Genomic DNA, 20,767 nt, shown 5'->3' with positions numbered 1-20,767 from the left:
ATACATAAAGACCATACAATGTGTTTACAGAAGATGGTATGTTGTACTATATATACATACACACATATATATGTCTGTATATATACATAAAGACCATACAATGTGTTTACAGAAGATGGTATGTTGTACTATATACTATATATACATACACACATATATATGTCTGTATATATACATAAAGACCATACAATGTGTTTACAGAAGATGTTAAGTTGTACTATATACTAAATACACACACACACACATATGTCTGTATATATACATAGATACCACACAATGTGTTTACAGAAGATGTAAATTGTACTATATACTATATATACATACACACACACACACATATGTATGTCTGTATATATACAGAGATACCATGCAATGTGTTTTACCCTAGATGCAGAATTACATTCTAAAAGCATTATGCATACTCAGCTTTAACACTATTTAAGATCCAGGAAGAAGCAACACTATGCAAAAAAGTGAGCCCTGAGCCCAAGTTGTTTGTGTACCTACTTTTATAAAGGCAGCAAGGCTATGGTTTGCGTTTTTTGAAGCCTCTGGATTGTCTCTGTACTTCTGAGTGATGTGTGGCATTAGCATATTAACCACTGTTTCTACTGCGTGATGAAAGGAAGCAGAAAATCTCTGGTTTCTCAAGAGCTAGAAACGAAATCATACAAACCATATTAAATGTCATATAACACTAAAACAAAACAGAAAATTCACTATAGATAAGGTATGAATAACTTGGCAGGGAGAGGGGAAAGAAAGTAATTTACAGTAACAGTTTATTTCAGTGCAAGATTTTTCTAACTTTTGGGGGAAAGTGCATTTTTTAAAAAAAGAAATATTACAGTACACACTAACACCTGTTGTTAAAAATCAAGCAATGCAGCCTTTGATGACAAAAGTACATATATAAGACTCTGAAGGTGTAATGCACTCATATTTTTCTATAGTACTCTGACTTCATGTCAGAAGCTAAGAATTTAAGTGAGTCCTTCAAAGCTGGTGATAGGCAGGCCTGGAACACAAATCGTTATGAGGAGAGGCTGAGGGAGCTGGGGGTGTTTAGCCTGGAGAAGAGGAGGCTCAGGGGTGACCTCATTGCTGTCTACAACTACCTGAAGGGAGGTTGTAGGCAAGTGGGGGTTGGTCTCCTTAACATACATTGAACTGTCTCCTGCCTACATCACTTACTGTATTTCAATGAAAACTCTAAACTTACTTATAACAAACCCTTAGAAATCAATCTCAGAACACCACAGTTGATACAAGATGTAATTTATAGTATATAATGAATCACAAAATTAACTTTTCAGCCTTCCAAGTACAGCAAACCTGAGGCTGTTAAGTCTCTGCTACTAGTTTTTAGTACAAAAATTAAAACCAGTAGTATGAAAAAGAAATCACCATCTTCTTATAGTTGCTTAGATAACTTAGACAAAGAGATTGATCTCCTTGTGAGCAATAGCAATGGTTATGTCTACCCTAATTCACACTATATTTCCATAACATTAATCAAATCAGTCTCAGGCATCTAACACTGACTCACCGTTTCTCTACCAACTTTGCTTTCCCTAAAACCAAAGTATTGTAAAATTTAATTTGTTCCTCAGACACATATGCTGCTGCTCTCTAAATACAATTTATTATTAGAACTCCATGAGTCAGTAGAGGCTCATTAGCTTTGAGGAAATGAGTCAGTGTAAAAGTTGTGGAGAAAAGTGAAAGCAGTAACAATAAATAACCTAGAAAAATATCAAGAACTAGTAGCAGCCTGAGTGCTCATTGATGGTAGTATACCATACTACACAAGAGATGAAGATTATGTGGGGGAGGATACTAAAATCACATACATTAGCAGAGTTATTCTGAAAAGCAAATTGCATTTGCTTTTGGCTTGTTTACAAAGCTTCCTGCTTTAAAAAGATTAAAATCTACTGTACTTATTTAATCCGATCTCAATTGAAGAATGAAATCCTTATTGTAAGGAAGTTATAATTAAATTAAGGAAGTGGGTTTGCATGACAGTAAGTCAGTGGTTTCTTTGAAGTCTTTTTTTAAACCAATATGCTGTTTCCAAACCTGTATGGACTTCTGCAGGTGTCTTAAAATCAGGAAAAAATACATCAGTTTTCTTTAGGCAAGCAAAACCAGCATGTTGTTGTTTTTCATAGTATCATCTGCCAAATCAAACAACCTTCCTCAAGCAATACCAGTTTTACACCTGCATTTTGGAAACCTTGTCTAGATGCATCACATTCTGTAATTAGAGAAACTATATCCTCCTTACATTTAGGGTATTCACATACCCTAAATTAAAAAGTACTGTTAAGTAAGTACTGAAGCTAACAAACATTCTTCCTTTTTTTCCCTTCTTAATATAACTTTTAAATTACAAAATTCTAATTCAGTTCCAGAATTCTCTATAAAATTGCATATTAAAATAAGAAACAGTGTCATTATACCTTTATTTCACTTGAATTAAATTACTACAATTAAATAAAATTAATATAATAAATTATTAGTGAGATGAAAGAAGAAATACTCCATTCAGAGTGAACAATAGCACAAACTCCCTCCTCAAGGAACAAAAAATCAATAGTGGAAATTTAAAGATGCTGAATTATTTGAACAAACACAATTAAGCAGGAAAAAAAGAAAGGAGCAGAAAAAAAGTCATGTGAATATTTTTCTTACTTTGTTTTGAATTAACAGCATTGCTATTGAATAGTGAGAAAAAAAGTAGTTGTGTTTTCTTTCTGGTAGAGATTTAGAGACATTCCCAATGCAGAAAGATGCAATGCACAACATGCACAGCAAACTCATTGTGTGTATTTTTTCATTCTAAAAGTGACTGAATAAATTATAACTGCCACACTGCTGTAGGAAGTTTAAGAACTTAGTGATAAAAGCTCGCTTTCTTCCACACTTCAGAAGGTACTTAAATCTATAGTACTGATATCATGTAAATGTCATTTCCCTTGTGTCCTTATACTAATGGCCTATTTCTGTCAATAGAGGATTCAGAATTTATAGAACCACTGCTCCAATTAAAAGTAGAGATTTAATAGACAGAATTACTTCATCCTTTCTTTTTAGTAACAAGAGATCATGCTCATTTTTGTTACATTTTAAATGCATACAACTGCACTGCCTTATAAAATGCCATACAGCACGCAATGTCTTCATAGAATCATACAATCAACCAGGCTGAAAGAGACCTCCAAGATCATCCAGTCCAACCTAGCACCCAGCCCTAGCCAGTCAACTAGACCATGGCACTAAGTGCCTCAGCCAGTCTTTTCCTGAGCACTTCCAGGGACAGTGACTCCACCACCTCCCTGGGCAACCCATTCCAATGCCAAGCACTCTCTCTGGCAACAACTTCCTCCTAACATCCAGCCTAGACCTCCCCTGGCACAACTTGAGACTGTGTCCCCTTGTTCTCTTGCTGGTTGCCTGGGTGAAGAGACCAACCCTCACCTGGCTACAGCCTCCCTTCAGGTAATTGTAGACAGTAATGAGTCTTATGATGCTACAGGCAAAAATTTGAGGTCTTCTTCCAATGCAAGCCGACAGAATGAACTCAAATATTCCTTGCAGCTGTGCTAGTTTGAGCCTAGTGAAAAAGAAACAATGGTGATGTCTACTTCACTCGTAGGCTTGCTGAGATGTATAAGAACAAGAAAGGCTGCAGGCACTACTAAGTTGAACCAAGACTCAAACTCCAGTACTGTTCTGGTGTGGTTTGTGTAAACACAGCACTCAAGTTTTTTTCCTGATCATTGCCCAATTAATTTTTTTGCCTCCTCACCATTTACCTCAGATTTCCACTTATGTTCTAAACACAGAATGAAATAATTGATAAAGATTTTGGAACAATACAGTATGTTACCTATCTGGAACACTTTTGTATCCTTGAAACTTTACTTCCAAAAGATCTGTTTTAATACAGAAGTAAAATGATGAAAAAGCTGTCATCCATCTAAGGAAAATGCTGTTTATAGGCCAATCAGGTAGAAAAAAGTCCATTTCTGAAATGTTAGTGTTCTCTATCGACCATAGGAAATAACACAACATCAAATGATCTCCTGACACTTCTTTCTGCATATAGCAGGACTTTAAACCACATGAGTCACTATTCTCAGAGTAATTTTACTTCACAGCTACTGTACAGGCCAGTAGAAGCTCACATATTTTTTGGGTCCAAGCCCACAATGTTATCTATTGCTTTGAGCTTGAGCCTACCATGAGTAGTAGGAAAACTCACTGAAGTGTCTGATGATTTACACAGGTTGATTTATTGTATGGATTTTAAGAGATTTCTATCCTTTTGCAGTAATGTTGAATCTACCAGTTGTGTTGGGGGAAGTATAGGCTGGATGTTAGGAGGAAGTTCTTCACAGAGAGAGTGATTTGCCACTGGAATGGGCTGCCCAGGGAGGTGGTGGAGGCACCATCCCTGGAGGGGTTCAAGAAAAGCCTGGATGAGGCACTTAGTGCCATGGTCTAGTTGACTGGCTTGGGCTGAGGGATAGGTTGGACTGGATGATTGTGGAGGTCTCTTCCAACCTGGTTGATTCTATGATTCTATACCCCTGTAGTTTTTTCTATCTAATATTTCAACTGACTTCTGCTGCTTTGCTTCCCTTCACTTTTCTACTTGAAGTTTGTTTCAATTGTAACCATGCACGTACAAAACTTTTAATACGCGATGAAAATACGCGACTGGAGAAAGAAGACTGCACAAATTCTTCTAAGTTACTCTACAGCTGACATACCTTCACTTTAGAGTTTTCTATCAAATGCTGAGCCATGGATTTTATCAGAACTTCAAAGAAAAACCAAGAATACTGCAAAGAAAAGAAAACATTCTGTAAAATTGCCATATGCACTCAACAACTACTTCGCTACAGTTCGTTCCGCTTCTTCAGTTAACAACCAGGCAAGAGCACACAGTAATAAGTATAGTTCAATATATACCTTCAGGAGCTTGTTGCTTGTAAGGAAGTCAGCAGATGGCTTTAAAATTGTTGTCATGGACTTTGTCAGTTCTTCATGTACTGTCTTATATTCAGAAGCAACATAGGGTTCAGCTTTGTAAGCATACTTGGGGAGGAAAACCAAGATATAATATGAGACTATGACATCACATGAGATAATTTACATTAAACATGTGCAAATTTAAATATAGTCTTTTGAGGGACATTAAAAAAAAAGGGGAACATTTAATTTACTTTTACCTACCTTCACATAGGATCTCAGGTAGCTATCCAAGCCTTCTTCATGACACTGAGCAACAATATGGATAATAACCCTAATGAGAAATCAAAAACCAAGTAAGCCTACAAATCAAGCTACGGCTGAAAAAGTACTACACAGTTACAGATAATTCAGTCATAGAATCAACCAGGTTGGAAGAGACCTCCAAGATCAGCCAGTCCAACCTAGCACACAGCCCTAGCCAGTCAACTAGACCATGGCACTAAGTGCCTCAGCCAGGCTTTTCTTCAACACCTCAAGGGACGTTGACTCCACCACCTCCCTGGGCAGCCCATTCCAATGCCAATCACTCTCTCTATGGAGAACTTTCTCCTATCATCCAGCCTATACCTACCCCGGCACAACTTGAGACTGTGTCCCCTTGTTCTATTTCTGGTTGCCTGGCAGAAGAGGCCACCCCCTACCTGGCTACAGCCTCCCTTCAGGTAGTTGTAGACAGCAATAAGGTCACCCCTGAGCCTCCTCTTCTCCAGGCTAAACAATCCCAGCTCCCTCAGCCTCCCCTCATAGGGTTTGTGTTCATAAGTCATAACTTAAAACTCTACAAAGAACTTAAAATTCGTTACCTTGTCACATTGACTGCAACTTCCTCTTGAGTTGCCCTAGTGAGAACTCTGAACAACTGGTTTAGAACAGTTGGCAGGAAAGCTATCATCACATGGCCTTCCATAGCATGAAGGCTCTGAAAGAAAGCAGGAATAACATCACTTCCTTGACATCATGGCACTTAAATCAGAAATTCTGAAATGATAGCATTTACTGAAAGTCTTTTTCCACAAAATACACACTGCTTGCACTTCTTAGTGATAATTATCTGAACACTGCACAGAAAGCAATTGAGAATAGTTTCCAAGATCTGGTAAGCACTTTCTGCATTAAGATAATCAGGGATAAAAATTAGGTTTTAATAAAAGCAGTTTAGAAGCAGTTCCACAAAAATATACACATTACCTACCTGTGATAAGTTCAATTCTAGTTATACTGGCTAGTAAAAACCAATAAACTGTTAAAAAAATTACAGTGAACTAAAATCCTGAACTACCTAATGCTGGAAATTTGAGACAGTAAATTACTAACAACTCCTTAATGATATGCCTTTGCATTCTATCACATATGAAAGCTATTACAAACATAAACAACCCTGATATAAAAGCCAGGGTATGACATTTCATGGCCTACTTAGTTAAGACAAAATTGCTGGGGAAACCACACATATTGACCTAACCCTGAAAGAGAACTGTAGAGAAGACAATGATGACTTCCTAAGCAAAATCCTAGATCAAGAGTCATCATTGCTTATCAATCCCATGTGTATTTCAATTTTATTATTTTAATTAAGTAAGCCATTAGTGTCTTCAAATAATCACTCATAAGTCTCATCAATACCATCTCATTATTTGCTTGTGGTTTCCTCATATTGCAGTTGCAAATTTATGTGGGGTAGGAAGCCTCTTCCTGTGTTGGGGTTTGGATTGTTTTTGGGGTTAGTTTGGGGTTTGGACTGGATTTTTGTGCTAGTTTGAAGCAGAGTAGAATGTTTTGGTGAGAAGAACTAGATCACAGGCTGTGAAAGGAAAACAATGGTGATGTCTACTTCCCCCACAGTCTTGCAAAGGAGTTTGGGAAGGAGAAAAGAAAACATTAGATAACACTCTCACCATTTTCTCTCACTCTTGCTTGGGCTGCTGACTGAGCAACACCTTACTCCCTAACCTCACCTTCCATTTGGCCTAACCCACCTTTGATTCATAACCTCTTGGCTGAACCTCTATCCTTCTTTAAGACTGGGGTAAGGTTGAGAGGGGCAGGGGGAAGGTGAGGGGTGGTTGAGAGCCCCTCCTGGGGACTCAGGTTTCTGGGAGGGGAGTTGTGTTGCTGTATTATCTTTTACCTTGTCTATTTCTGTCTATAACTGTATATACTGTAAATATCTGCTTGTATATTGTGCTAGCTGTAAATAAATAACTTAATTTATATTCCCAGAGCTGGCTGAGTCTAGTCTGGGTATTTCTAAAGCGTGGGGGGGCAGGGAACACCCAAACCATCACAATTTTGTTGCTTTTTTTTTTTTTTTAATACTGTACTTTCAATTTAGTGAGACCTAGAAACTATCTGAAAGTTCTGCAAAAGTATAAATAATCCTTAATCACTGATATTTTATACCTTAAGATATTTTACAAGATCAGTTCCTAGTGCACGAGCTCCAGACTCTGTTTTCTGACAGTACTGAAAAAAATTATGTAAGTGCTGGTCCTGTCAAAGACAAAAAGCACAAATTAAAAAATGTGTAACACTACTATCCATAATCCAAAACACAACACACAAATATTTATACATAGAAGACCATACATGTGTTCACAGATTCCATTTCCAAAAATAACTGAAGTTCTCTCCTCCAAAAACTAATTTAGCCAACATGTAATTTATTTTTAAATCCACATAAGAAACTTAGAGTGATTTTTGAATACCCATTATAAAAAACACCACTTATATTTATCTCAGTTTACAGGTAGCAAATAGAGCACTTAATGGTATTTATCCCAATCACTCATAACATGTATCTTATGAACACCTATAACAGGACTCATTGCTTGTGCCCAAGAGAGAGCAAAAAGATCAGAATACTGAGTTTAAGAAAATTCTCAAATATTGTATGCACATAAACCAAATTTATATCATTCCAAAATCTTTCTCTAACTTCCTTGATACCTCACCTGTGTGTACACAGTTGACACCAGATGAGTGGATATTTTTAACAGTTGTTTGCCTCCATCTACCCATTTAATTTCAGGACCAGAATGCTGCATGCACATATGGAGAGGAAAAGTAAAGTAATGTTAGAGTATAGTAGAGTAAAACAAACTGTGCAGGTAGTAGCACAAACAATACTTGAAAACAAAACCAAAACACCCAGGTTGAGGAAATGTGTGCAATGAATAAAGTCATTAAAAAAAGGAAATTACACAGGTGATATTACAAAAAGCATCTCTGAAGCTTAAGTTTTTGGGTTGGTTTTTGTTTGGTTTGTTCCTTTGTTTTGGGGTGGGGTTTTTTGTGGGTTTTTTTTTGTTTGTTTTGTTTGTTTGGGTTTTTGTTTGTTTGTTTGTTTTTCAAATCAACCAGGTTGGAAGTGACCTCCAAGATCATCCAGCGCAACCTATCATCCAGCCCTATTCAATCAACTAGACCATGGCACCAATCAACTAGACCATGGCACTCATCTGGTCTTTGAAGTTCCACTGGCTAACAAAATTGTAAGTCACAGACATCCTGTTTTCCCTGCAACTGTGCAAATAAACCTCTGACTAGAGAGGTATCTAGTAGTTTTCTGAGAAAAACAACACAAGAATTTCCACAGACAGTGACCTACATTACGATTTAAACTGTCAGTAACAGGTAACAGCCAGTGCTTCCTTCCTTCTCATCCCATTTCCAAAGAACTGAGAACACTCAACTGCCTACCCTGATGACCTGTTACAGAGAGATTTTACTGCTAGATCTACAACTAGTCACATTGGTTTTATCCTTCTACCCATAGGCAACGAGCTGAGACAAACAGCAAAGGCATAAAGAACACATGATAATGTGAATAAATGAAAGATGTGAAGGAGACAATGGCTGGAAAGCTTACAGCAGAGTTAAAAAAATTAAAGGTGGTAGAATAGGAGAGCAGCTCATCTTGCTGTTGATTTTAGGCCTCCTCCTCCCAAATGAGTCAATTCTGTCTCTGCATTTCATCCTCTTAGTCAAATCTCCTAACACATTTTACATTTACATCCTCCTCACTATAACTTTTATTACTGCAACCTTGCAAGCTTTCTGCTTTGAAAAAAACCAACCATAAATTTTACTACTGAAGTATAAAGATCACAGAAGTCAAAATGTGAGAATAAGGCTTTCAGGAATAAAGGACTTACTGAAACAAGACAGCATGAAAAAAAATGGTAAAGGACTTCGGATTATTTGCATGTCTTCATAAAACTCAAAATACTTCAATGTATTTAAAAGTCACTGTAACTTCAAGTAAATTATTACCACAAAAAAAACCCAAACAAACAAGAAACAAAACTCCAAAGCTTTGCTAAACATTACCTAAGTACAACAGTTAAATAATAACAGAAATGAGAACTTAATAGTAACAAAAAAAAATATTAGGGCAGGTTTGTTTGATTCCTCTAAGTCAGATGTTTAACTCTCACAAAGCACTCCAACTACAGAAGGAAAAAAAATTCTACTGGAGAATGACCTAAATCCTGTCATGCTGGGGAATTACAACCCAACCTTCTCTCCATATTGTTTTTGAAAGATGAGAGCAACTTAATGTAACGTACCTTTCCAACCCCCCCTTCTTGATAATTAAGGTAGCCTGATGGAAGATTGGCTGACACTGGGATGTGTTGCTCATTGGTCACAACTCTTCCATCCTTTATTAGAGCAAGCCAGGAATACCCAACTGTGGAAAACAAAGGCAAGAACTTTAAATGTGTTATGAATCTTTACAAGAAGCCTTACTGTACACTTCTGAATATACTACTTGTAGAACAATCTGTTACTGTAAGGGTCCAATGACTGAAATATTAGAAATAATTAAAAAGGCAAATAAAGTGTCCCTGAACTTGAAAAACACATATATTTGGGAGACATTCTAAAACAACATAGTTTAGACAGCACAATGTAATTACAAAGTATTGTGTGGGTCACAAAAATCCCAGGTTACCAGATCAGCTTCATAAAATTTCTCCAGAAGGTACTGAAAGTGAAGCATTAGCATACAAACCCTGTGTTTCAACAACATCCTTCTTCTTCGTGCTCCCTTTGCTTGAATTATCACAGCTGACATGGTAGAAGGTGAACAACAAATGGTGCTTTTCATGTAACTGAGTGGGCAACTCTATTTTAATCTGAAAGGCAAAGATTCATAACATTGGTAGAACTCTTCAGCTAGAGTAGTGACATGCCTTACTGGCTGCACATTCATAAAGCAATTCAAGGCTGTGTGTTATCTGGAACAAGACGAAGAATCACACACACAAAACTAACAGAAATTTACTTACAGTGAAAAGGTTCAACCAAAATCACTACCAAGAACTTTGCAATCCTCAAATATTTTCTCCTATTTTTGAAACTTTACATAATAACTAAATCAATAAAAGTCACACTGGTGGAAAGGTAGCATACCTCATCATAAAATTCTGGATTTTGATGATGATGCAGAACAGCAGCAAATGCACTTCTTGTAAACACTGGCCCACCTGGCCTACCATAGATGCACTAATAAAAGCAAAAGGGAAAAAAGAACAAAAAAACAATGTGTGATCATTCTTCACTCTTAGTTTAGAATCCATTTCACCTAGAACCTGAAATATTTTAAAATGTGATTAACTAGGTTCCTTTGCACAGACAGGGGATTACACAATCTGTATTCTGGAGTGTAGCAGAGCTGACACTGATTTCACTTCAGAATTGCTAGGTATTTTTCTATACCTTTTCTTCCAAGCGCTTCTTATAAGCTGTGGTAGCTCATTAAATAGAGAAAGCACAGAGCTTGCCTCTACAGTTGATGTAAAACTTTGTTTTAACTTCAACTGTTCCTCTTGTGGAGTAGATATAAACCACCACTGTTCACAACTTTATTCTCAAAATTTTTATTGATATTAAGAAATTAAATGCTGAAGGTTCTTTAATATCCAGGTTGGAAGAGGCCTCCAAGTCCAACCTAGCACCCAGCCCTAGCCAAGTCAACTAGACCATGGCACTGAGTGTCTCATCCAGGCTTTTCTTTAACACCTCCAGGGATGGTGACTCCACTACCTCCCTGGGCAGCCTATTCCAATGGCAAATCACTCTATGTGAAGAATTTCCTCCTAACATCCAGCCTATACTTTCCCCAGCACAACTTGAGACTGTGTCCCTTTGTTCTGTTGCTGGTTGCCTGGGAGAAGAGACCAACCACCACCTGGCTACAGCCTCCTTTCAGGTAGTATCAGAACCAAACAAAAGTCATCTAGAAGTTACTCCTATGCCAAATGAAAAACGAGGACAGAAAGCTGCCATCCCAAACTAAATAAGTTAATTCAACACTATGTGTTACTTAGCTAAATGATTACTATTTCATCAGTCGTGAAAATCAAAGACTAACCTTTAAAGGCAGTGAATCCTCTTCATCAGAATCCTTGAACTCAATGCATACTGCAATATTTCTAGCCTAAAACAGAATTTAAAAACAAACCCCAAATGCTTCATTGTAAGGATCATCACAGAAATATAACATGTAAACAGTCTTAACCAAACCTGAGAAAGAAGAACATAACAGTTCTCCTGTACTCACCTTGGCAAAAGACTTTTGACTGTCATATTTCAAGTGCTTTGGATAAACATAAAGATGATTGTTGTAGATGGTGAAAGGCTGAGTATGTTTTGGTATACAGGGAACAAATTCCTCTATTTCAAACGTGATTAGTGTCTTGGTACTATTTTCAAATTGTTTCATGGGAATGTATGATGAGTTAACATAATCTGAAAATACATAAAAATCCAATAAAAAACTGAAGAGAGAAAGCCTAAACGTCCATCTAATAGTGTTTATTAATACTTACTTGGAAAATCTGGTGACACATTATCAATTGTAACATCCAGGTTTCCTAAAATAACAGGAAGTTTGGCCATCTTTTCAGGTCTACAGGAAGGAGAAAAAAAAGCAAACAACACCACATCTTTAAATCAGGCTAAAGGCAAAACTATTAGATGCCAGAGAAAAGAGATAATAGGAGACTGTTAAAAAAAGTAACATCCTGAAACAGGAGTATGAGATGAAATATGTATGACTGGATTGGTCTTGTTTTATGTGTATATTCACATTTTTTGTCTCCTTTACACTCTCAAAAAGAAAGAAACCAAAAACATTTTATTCACCAGTGTGGAAAAGATTAAGACAAGGCATGATTATTTTCTTACTTTAAAACAAAATGTATAATTTTGTTACAGATATGTATTGCTTGCCATGCAATAACTCACTAGTCTCTGAAGCAAAGAAGGGACATATAAGTGACTTCTCCTTTTTTGTAGAGCAGCAACTCATAATCTAAAATACTCACTAATAATTCACCTACTATGAAACATCTTAGATGTTATCAGGTAGCTAATTCAGGAATAAAATTTTAAGTAGGAGTATTTTCCATGCTAAAACACCAGTGCAGAACCATTTATTACCAAAAATAGTCAGCAGTGTGATTTATTTAATTATTGAAGAGGTAATGGATGCAAAATTTTCCCATAGCACAATCGCATGTTGTGAAACAAACAACTTTTTCTGGTTCAAGTCTGGATTCTAATTCCAATAACTAAGCCTTAGACACTATAACCTCCTTCTTACTAAAATTCCTGTGATATACTGTAGGCATGACTCCACAAACAGGATGCTGAAAGAACAAAAAGCATTTCCTTAATTCACAAATGGTGTGTCAAGCTAATTTACTGTATTCGTTTCAGTATTATTATTTATGGCAGTTATCAGTACACATCAGTTCCAATGCTATACAGATGTCAATGAAACTTTAATGCAATTAAAGAATCATAGAATCAACCAGGTTGGAAGAGACCTTCAAGATCAGCCAGTCCAACCTAGCACCCAGCCCTATCCAATCAACTAGACCATGGCACTAAGTGCCTCAGCCAGTCTCTTTTTGAATACCTCCAGGGACGGTGCCTCCACCACCACCCTGGGCAGTCCATTCCAGTGGCAAATAACTCTCTCTGGCAAGAACTTCCTCCTAACATCCAGCCTATACTTTCCCCAGCACAACTTGAGACTGTGTCCCCTTGTTCTATTGCTGGTTGACTGGGAGAAGAGACCCCACCTGGCTACAATGTCCCTTCAGGTAGTTGTAGACAGCAATGAGGTTACCCTTGAGACTCATCTTCTCTAGGCTAAACAACCCCAGCTCCCACAGCCTCTCCTCATAGGGTTTGTGTTTGTTGCCCTTCTCTGGACACATTCCAGCACCTCAACATCTCTCTTGAGTTGAGGGGCCCAGAACTGGACACAGTACTCAAGGTGTGGCCTGACCAGTGTTGAGTACAGGGGAAGACTAACCTCCCTTGTCCTACTGGCCACACTGTTCCTGATGCAGGCCAGGATGCCATTGGCTCTCTTGGCCACCTGGGCACACTGCTGGCTCATCTTCAGCTACTATCTATCAGTACTCCCAGGTCCCTTTCCTCCTGGCTGCTCTCCAGCCACTCTGTCCCCAGCCTGCAGCACTGCTTGGGGTTGTTGTGGCCAAAGTGCAGAATCCTGCACTTGGCCCTATTAAATGTCATCCCAATGGCCTCTCCCCACCCATTCAGCCTATCTAGGTCCCTCTGCAGGGCTCTCCTACCCTCCAGCTTACACCTGCTCCTAGCTTGGTGTCATCTGCAAACTTACTCAATCCCCTCGTCCAGATCATCAGTAAAGATATTGAACAGGACTGGGCCCAGCACTGATCCTTGAATGCAATTAAAATATATATTACAAATCTCCACATTAGATATGGTAAGAACAGAACTGTAGCCCAAGCCTCTTGTAATTAGATATTTTTCAAATTAATACAACTCCAGATAATTGTACCATAACAGAAGTGGAATTTATAGAACTTCTACATTTGAAGTGTAAAATGTGCAAATATCTACATCAAGACTAGATGCTCCAGTTCAATGGTGGGGCTTATAGTTTATTTGGTTTTGTTGTGAGATTGGTTGTTTTTCTGTTTGTTTTGTAGTTTGGGTTTAAGAGGAGAAATTAAACTTACTTCCTGAAATCTGCTAACAATTTCAGCATGTCTTCATTTGAAAGTTTATTACTGTCTTGTCTGAAGAGAGAAGAAAATCTTGCATTTTTGTCCAGGGTTCCTGAGGCATCTTTAAATAGCGTCCTGAAAGTCAAAATCTTGCATTTCAGATGAGTTTATGAACAAAAGCATTGCAATTCACTTCAGGAAATTTCTTTACCACAGATTAAAACATACTGCAGCATCATTGCATCTTTCATATTAATCATTTAATACTCTTGTCAGTGCAGGTGAGTATTAACATATAGACAGCTCAGTAATAAACTAAGTGTGAACCACTGACAATAGAAAATAGCTGATAATATTCAACAGCTTGAATAATAATATAAAGCATGCTTCTAACATTTTTGCTACTACTGAGACGAAGCATAAGTTTGTCAGAAACCTTTAACTCAAAGTAAAACATCCAAAAAACCTATAGTAGCACATAAAGTTTTACAATTAGTGTGACATATGAAATAATTTTAAGGGAAGTTAGAAAACAAATACATCTTGACAAGATCTATCTTTACCTAGCTGCCCAGGCAAACGGCATCCTGTATTGACCTAATCTCTGGCATGCCTGCTTAGCATTCTTCAAAACCTTCTGTGCAACCTGCAAGGGAGATAAAAAGTAATCATGTTTTAAAAGGTATACTTTTTGCACCATTACTACACAAGAAAAAAGCCCCAACATATTAACATGAATTGGAAAAGTCTTCTTTAGAAGATCAATTCTAAGTATGTGAATTAAAGATAAATGATATATGGTAAAAGAATGCTTTGTGCAAAACTCCTATGTAGAGAAAAATACTCTACAACACCTGTGTTACAGGTAAACACAGATTGTAGAAAGATATGTAGGAAATTAACAAGGACAATCCCAAATGTGGATGTTGCAACATTTTTTTTCATTGTAACATCACATTTTTGGCTTTGTTAACTTTTTTGTGACCAAAGAATTCCATTATATAGAGCCAAAACGCAGAACAATCAGAGCTAGAAACCAAATCCAAGCTGAACCACTTTACCTCAAGCAAAAGCTCCTGACAGAGCAGTGGGCATCTCTTTGCCAAAAGAACACAAAACCCACTTGCTCATACAGAATCACATAATCATTTTGCTTAGAAAAGACCTTGAGGTATGTGCCTACACAGGGCAAAATTGTTTGTCAGAGGCAGAAAACCAGAGAGTAAACCTGTCTAAATATTATCCCTCATCTATACATATCCTGCATCTATGTATGATATTACAGCACCTTGAAGAGCTGTTTCTATTAGTGTGCTCTTTGAGCCAACTCTCCATTATCCTTTCCCATAAAAAGGGGAGAAATTGCACTCAAAGGCATAAGACCTTAGGAAGTAATCATCACTAATTCATTCAATGTATTAAATGTTTAAGGGGATGAAAAGTCATCTCTAAGCTACAGAATTTGCTGCTTTCATTTTCCTTTACCCAGAATACTAAATCTACAGGGAAACAGAACTCACTCATTGCACTGACATACACTAAATCCCTTATAGCTGGCACTGTTCTGTTTTGCTTCAAATACAGTGTAATTCCAGACAACAAAAACAGTGGGGGGGAGGGAGGGCAACAGAAGAATTAATCAAACTAAATGTCCAGCTGCAGAAAATTATAACAAAATGAATACCAGAAATAGATAGCATAAGTTAATAAAACCATGAATGCTCCTCTTGCAGTACAAGGTAACACAAGCCTAGCACTTAACATCAAAATTTGGAACACTTGGACTTACTTAACCTGGCTAAGGCCCAAGACCAGAAAAATCAGTTGCTCAGTTGGGGTTTGTTTTAACTCAGTAACTGTCAATATACACTTCAAAACCAGATTCCTAAAATACAAAGCCGCTGTTTTCCAGTGATAGCTGAAAAATAATTTCAAGTTTTCCTGGAAAAGGAAAACAGTACTCCAATCTATATTAAGATCAAGTGAAAAATACAGGCTCTTTTACATGTAGCTCAGTCAGCATTAAATCAGTAGGAAAGGACACTGCTTCTCCACAGGGACTGAAAGCTAACTCATCCTTCCTCCCTTTGACCAGCTGAAAACAGGAAGAAAGTAAAGAGTAGCTGACACTACTTAAAAAAAAAAAAATTCTCCTACTGTGCTAGTTTGAAGCAGGGTAGAATGTTTTGGGGAGAAGAACTAGATCATAGGCTGTGAAAGGAAAACAGTGGTGATGTCTACTCCCCTCAGAGTCTTGCTGAAGAAGAAACGAAAACATTAGATAACACTCTCACCATTTTAGCTCACTCTGCCTTGGGCTGCTGACTGAGCTGCATCTCCCTAACCTCACCTTCCATTTGGCCTAACTCACCTTTGCTTCTTAACCTCTTGGCTGAACCGCTATTCTTCTTTAAGACTGGGGTAAGGGTGAGAGGGGCAGGGGAAAGGTGAGAGGGGGTTGAGAGCCCCTCCCGGGGACTCAGGTTTCTGGAAGGGGAGTTGTGTTTCTGTATTACCTTTTACCTTGTATATTTCTGTATATAACTGCATATGCTATAAATATCTGCTTGTATATTGTGCTAGCTGTAAATAAATAGCTTCATTTATATTCCCAGAGCCGGCTGAGACTAGTCTGGGTGATTTCTTAAGTGTGGGGGGGCGGGGAACACCCAAACCATCACACCTACTATCTTGGACCAATTACTTAAGCTCAGATATAAACCAACAAACTTAAAACTATTTCTTCAGTGACAGGCAAGCAGCAGCGACTGACAGTTTCTTGCAGATATTTCAGAAAGCATTAAAATGTTGTGTCATTCCAGACTCCTATAGACTCAAGATGTTTTGTGATTTGGAGTTGTATCAGATTGACAAAGCATTTCATCCATAAAAATGGAGGCTTAATGAGCAAAATGGTTCTAAAGAAAAACACAGCAAGCAGGAAGATAAAGTCAGAGTAAAAAGTGACACAAAGAAAAACTCAGCAATGACATAGCAAATAGGCTGCATTAACTGAGAGTGACATACAGTTAATTTTTCACTGTGCTAGTTTGAAGCTAGTTAGAATGTTTTGGTGAGAAGGACTAGACTACAGGCTATGAAAGGGAAACAGTGGTGGTGCCTGCTTCCCTCATAGGTTTGCTGAGGTGAATCAGAACAAGAATCAAAACACAGATAAGGCACTTCTCCCACTGGGGAGCTCCAAGATGCATTTCTCTCTCTAACCTCACCCTCCATTTCTCTGACTAATCCACTTTGCTTCCTAAACCCCTTGGCCGAACTTCCATTCTTCCTTGGGACTGGGGTAAGGTTGAGAGGGGTAGAGAGAAAGTGAAGGGGCAGTTGGGAGTGCCTCCTGGGGACTCAGGTTTCTGGGAGGGCTGTTGTGTTTCTGTATTAACTTTTACCTTGTATATTTCTGTATATAACTGTATATACTGTAAATATCTGCTTGCATATTGTGCTAGCTGTAAATAAATAACTTAATTTATATTCCCAGAGCTTCATTCAACTTCCAGAGCTGGCTGAGTCTAGTCTCGGTGATTTCCAAAGTGTGGGGGGGCGGGGAACACCCAAACCATCACACTCACCCCATCACACTCACCTACACTTAGTATTTCTTCATTCAACAATTTTCAACTCAACTTTCATGTTTGAGTATTCTTTCATCAAACTAGTTTAAAGCCATTATAAAAGCTACAGATTATGTCATGATCATAAAAAGGTGTTTTCCAATAATACATCAGACTATCTACAATGTTTCTGTTCATAATAGTTAATAGGAAAAGCAACAGCTTGAATCAAGTCATGTAGTTATCATAATTTCCTATAAAAGAACTAAGATTTTCATCAATATGTCTTAATTTCCAGGCAACCCATCATGCCTTGGGATTTTTTCCATGCCACAAAAGAATATAACATACCTTTGATGAATCTGAACTCTTCATATATGGTTCAGCACAATGTGCAATGCTTCCCTGCAATACTTTTTCTATTCTAGCCACAAGGAAAATATCCGTATGAGGACACGTGACAGAGAATATTCCCTAGGACAAAGAGTAAACAAATGAAGAAAATGTACACACACCTCACATAATAGAAAGTTATAAAAGGACATAGGAAAACTCACTATTTGTATCCAAAATATTACTATGATCTAGACGAGGGGATTGAGTCCAGCATCAGTAAGTTTGCAGATGGCACCAAGCTAGGAGCAGGTGTGGAGCTGTTGGAAGGTAGGAGAGCCCTGCAGAGGGACCTGGACAGGCTGGATAGGTGGGCAGAGGCCAATGGGATGAGATTTAACAAGGCCAAGTGCAGGGTTCTGCACTTTGGCCACAACAACCCCAAGCAGTGCTACAGGCTGGGGACAGAGTGGCTGGAGAGCAGCCAGCAAGAAAGGGACCTAGGGGTACTAACAGATAATAGCTGATCATGAGTCAGCAGTGTGCCCAGGTGGCCAAGAGAGCCAATGGCATCCTGGCCTGCATCAGGAACAGTGTGGCCAGTAGGATGAGGGAGGTTATTCTGCCCCTGTACTCAGCACTGGTCAGGTCACACCTTTGAGTGCTGTGTCCAGTTCTGGGCCCCTCAATTCAAGAGAGATGTTGAGGTGCTGGAACGTGTCCAGAGAAGGGCAACAATGCTGGTGAGGGGCCTGGAACACAAACCCTATGAGGAGAGGCTGAGGGAGCTGCAGTTGTTTAGCCTGGAGAAGAGGAGGCTCAGGGGTGATCTTATTACTGTCTACAACTACCTGAAAGGACATTGTAGCCAGGTGGGGGTTGGCCTCTTCTCCCAGGCAACCAGCAATAGAACAAGGGGACACAGTCTCAAGTTGCGCCAGGGGAAGTATAGGCAGGATGTCAGGAGGAACTTCTCCATAGAGAGAGTGATTTCCCATTGGAATGGGCTGCCCAGGGAGGTGGTGGATGCACCGTCCCTTGAGGTCTTCAAGAAAAGACTGGATGAGGCACTTGGTGCCATGGTCTAGTTGACTGGCTAGGGGATAGGTTGGACTGGATGATCTTGGAGGTCTCTTCCAACCTGGTTGATTCTATGATTGTATGATTCTTACCTGCTTTGGATATTGTAATACAGTTTCATATATGTCTTGAATTCTATGTAAACTATCAGCACTGCCATTGATCATCTGTTGAGATGCACTGGATAACATGTGCCGTACTGAGGCATGGTTCAAATCAACATGGAAATCTGCTGAAATTTTCCGGTTGTTTTTAATATCAAATAGTGATAATGTGACAAAGAAGGGTTCCACCTAGACATTAAAAAAAAAGAAGGAAGTGTGACTGCTGGCAACCAGAAATGTGTATAAAGAGAAAATTAATACCACAGAGTTACACAGAGTCACCATTCCAGATACTTTTGACAAGGATTAAGACAGTAAAAAGAAAATTCCACTTTCCATAACACAACAGAAAGATCAGTAGCAAAGTTACTTTTGATAAGACTTAGGTTCTCATTTTGGCTTAAATGAATAGAAAACTCCTCATAATGTAAGCTTTACAATCATAGAAATGAATTCTTGCCATTAAGACTAGTGTCAGCAAAATATTAAGATAATCATTACAATATTAACAGGAAACAATTAGATGAATTATTTACATTTGTTGTTGGTCCTTCTTCATTTTCAGCAACACAGCTTTGCAAATTAAAAGATAAATCATTACATTTAACAAGAATTTTTTTTCCAAATTTCTCTTCAAATGGCTTCAGCTCTGGTTCAATACCAGAAAAGTCAAGTTTCTACAAAGAGAAAAGAAAAACTAAGGTTAAGATGTTTCTGATCTAAAAGGATCAATAGAGAACAAAATAATGTGCTCCCCTGCAAAAAGTCTAACCTGGGCATCTGGATCCAAGACAAAAAGTTTAACTCGGCTTTCACTTTTCAACTTCATTTCTGCTTCTCTGGTACTCTGTTAAAAACAGTAAGAAAAGTAAAAAGGCTTTGTGTCACACTAAGTGAAAGTTTTCAGTTTCACTCCCTTTCCTGTGATGTTCAAATACTTGCATGTTTTCAATTCATACAATCTTTTCTCCATAAATGAGCTTTACAACTTCTTAGTTTTAATTGCTTCATGTCCAAACAGCAGTAAGAGAAGGTTACTCTTCGTCTAAGAGCTCTTCCAGAACACAAAATGTACATCAGCAACATAAAACATTACAAGCTCACATAACCTTACAAACTATACTCCTGCATAGCTCATATAGTACTTTGCCTTGTTAAACAATAACAGCCAGAACAGTATTTTGTTTATTTTTTTTTTTAATAAAGGAAAAGAAGAAATAATAATGTTCAGGTTAAAGCTAGAACGGTATTGAGAACATACAATTGCTCAGGAAATAGCAGGTTGCCTAAATTAAGAAGCACCATCAGATCTCTTTTTTCTTCTTCTTTCATACTGTGGTTTTGTTTGTTTGGGTTTTGTTGTTGTTGTTGTTGAGGGGTTGGTTTGTTTGGGGTTTTGGTTGGAGTTGGGTTTTTTTGGGGGGGATGGGGAAGGTTGAGGTTTGGGATTTGGTTTGTTGCTATTTTTTTCCCTGCCAAAGCGGTTTTCCTGTGAGTTGACTTTGCAGAGTACACTGTATACTGATCTTGCCTGTGATTTTGTGATTACCTAGCAAGTAATGGTAAAACAAAAGCAGAAGATAATACAATGTGAAAACTGATGGTATGTATAGGTTAC

At 38.1% G+C, this 20,767-nt stretch overlaps 1 protein-coding gene across 13 annotated transcripts in view; it reads right to left on the bottom strand.

The window, feature by feature from the left end:
* Positions 1-20,767, bottom strand: part of DOCK9 (dedicator of cytokinesis 9) — a 133,938-nt gene that overhangs the window by 52,014 nt on the left and 61,157 nt on the right. For all 13 annotated transcript variants that reach the window (XR_010302391.1, XM_064143839.1, XM_064143842.1 and 10 more), the window contains exons 10-28: positions 19,922-19,996; positions 19,686-19,826; positions 19,138-19,338; positions 17,984-18,106; positions 14,624-14,706; positions 14,073-14,195; positions 11,880-11,959; positions 11,612-11,799; positions 11,423-11,488; positions 10,462-10,554; positions 10,061-10,184; positions 9,615-9,736; positions 7,998-8,084; positions 7,447-7,536; positions 5,850-5,965; positions 5,248-5,317; positions 4,984-5,109; positions 4,782-4,853; positions 508-654 (exon numbers count right to left, since the gene is read on the bottom strand). Coding sequence is in view for 12 of the 13 variants with exons in the window: in XM_064143839.1 (XP_063999909.1) it covers positions 508-654; positions 4,782-4,853; positions 4,984-5,109; positions 5,248-5,317; positions 5,850-5,965; positions 7,447-7,536; positions 7,998-8,084; positions 9,615-9,736; positions 10,061-10,184; positions 10,462-10,554; positions 11,423-11,488; positions 11,612-11,799; positions 11,880-11,959; positions 14,073-14,195; positions 14,624-14,706; positions 17,984-18,106; positions 19,138-19,338; positions 19,686-19,826; positions 19,922-19,996 (2,127 nt within the window). In the remaining variant the exon portion in view is untranslated. The remainder of the gene's footprint in view (positions 1-507; positions 655-4,781; positions 4,854-4,983; positions 5,110-5,247; positions 5,318-5,849; positions 5,966-7,446; positions 7,537-7,997; positions 8,085-9,614; positions 9,737-10,060; positions 10,185-10,461; positions 10,555-11,422; positions 11,489-11,611; positions 11,800-11,879; positions 11,960-14,072; positions 14,196-14,623; positions 14,707-17,983; positions 18,107-19,137; positions 19,339-19,685; positions 19,827-19,921; positions 19,997-20,767) is intronic.

Source organism: Pogoniulus pusillus, chromosome 5 (assembly GCF_015220805.1).
Source record: "Pogoniulus pusillus isolate bPogPus1 chromosome 5, bPogPus1.pri, whole genome shotgun sequence".
In the NCBI taxonomy this organism is placed as follows: Eukaryota; Metazoa; Chordata; class Aves; order Piciformes; family Lybiidae; genus Pogoniulus; species Pogoniulus pusillus.
This window is presented reverse-complemented; position numbering and strand designations above follow the sequence as displayed.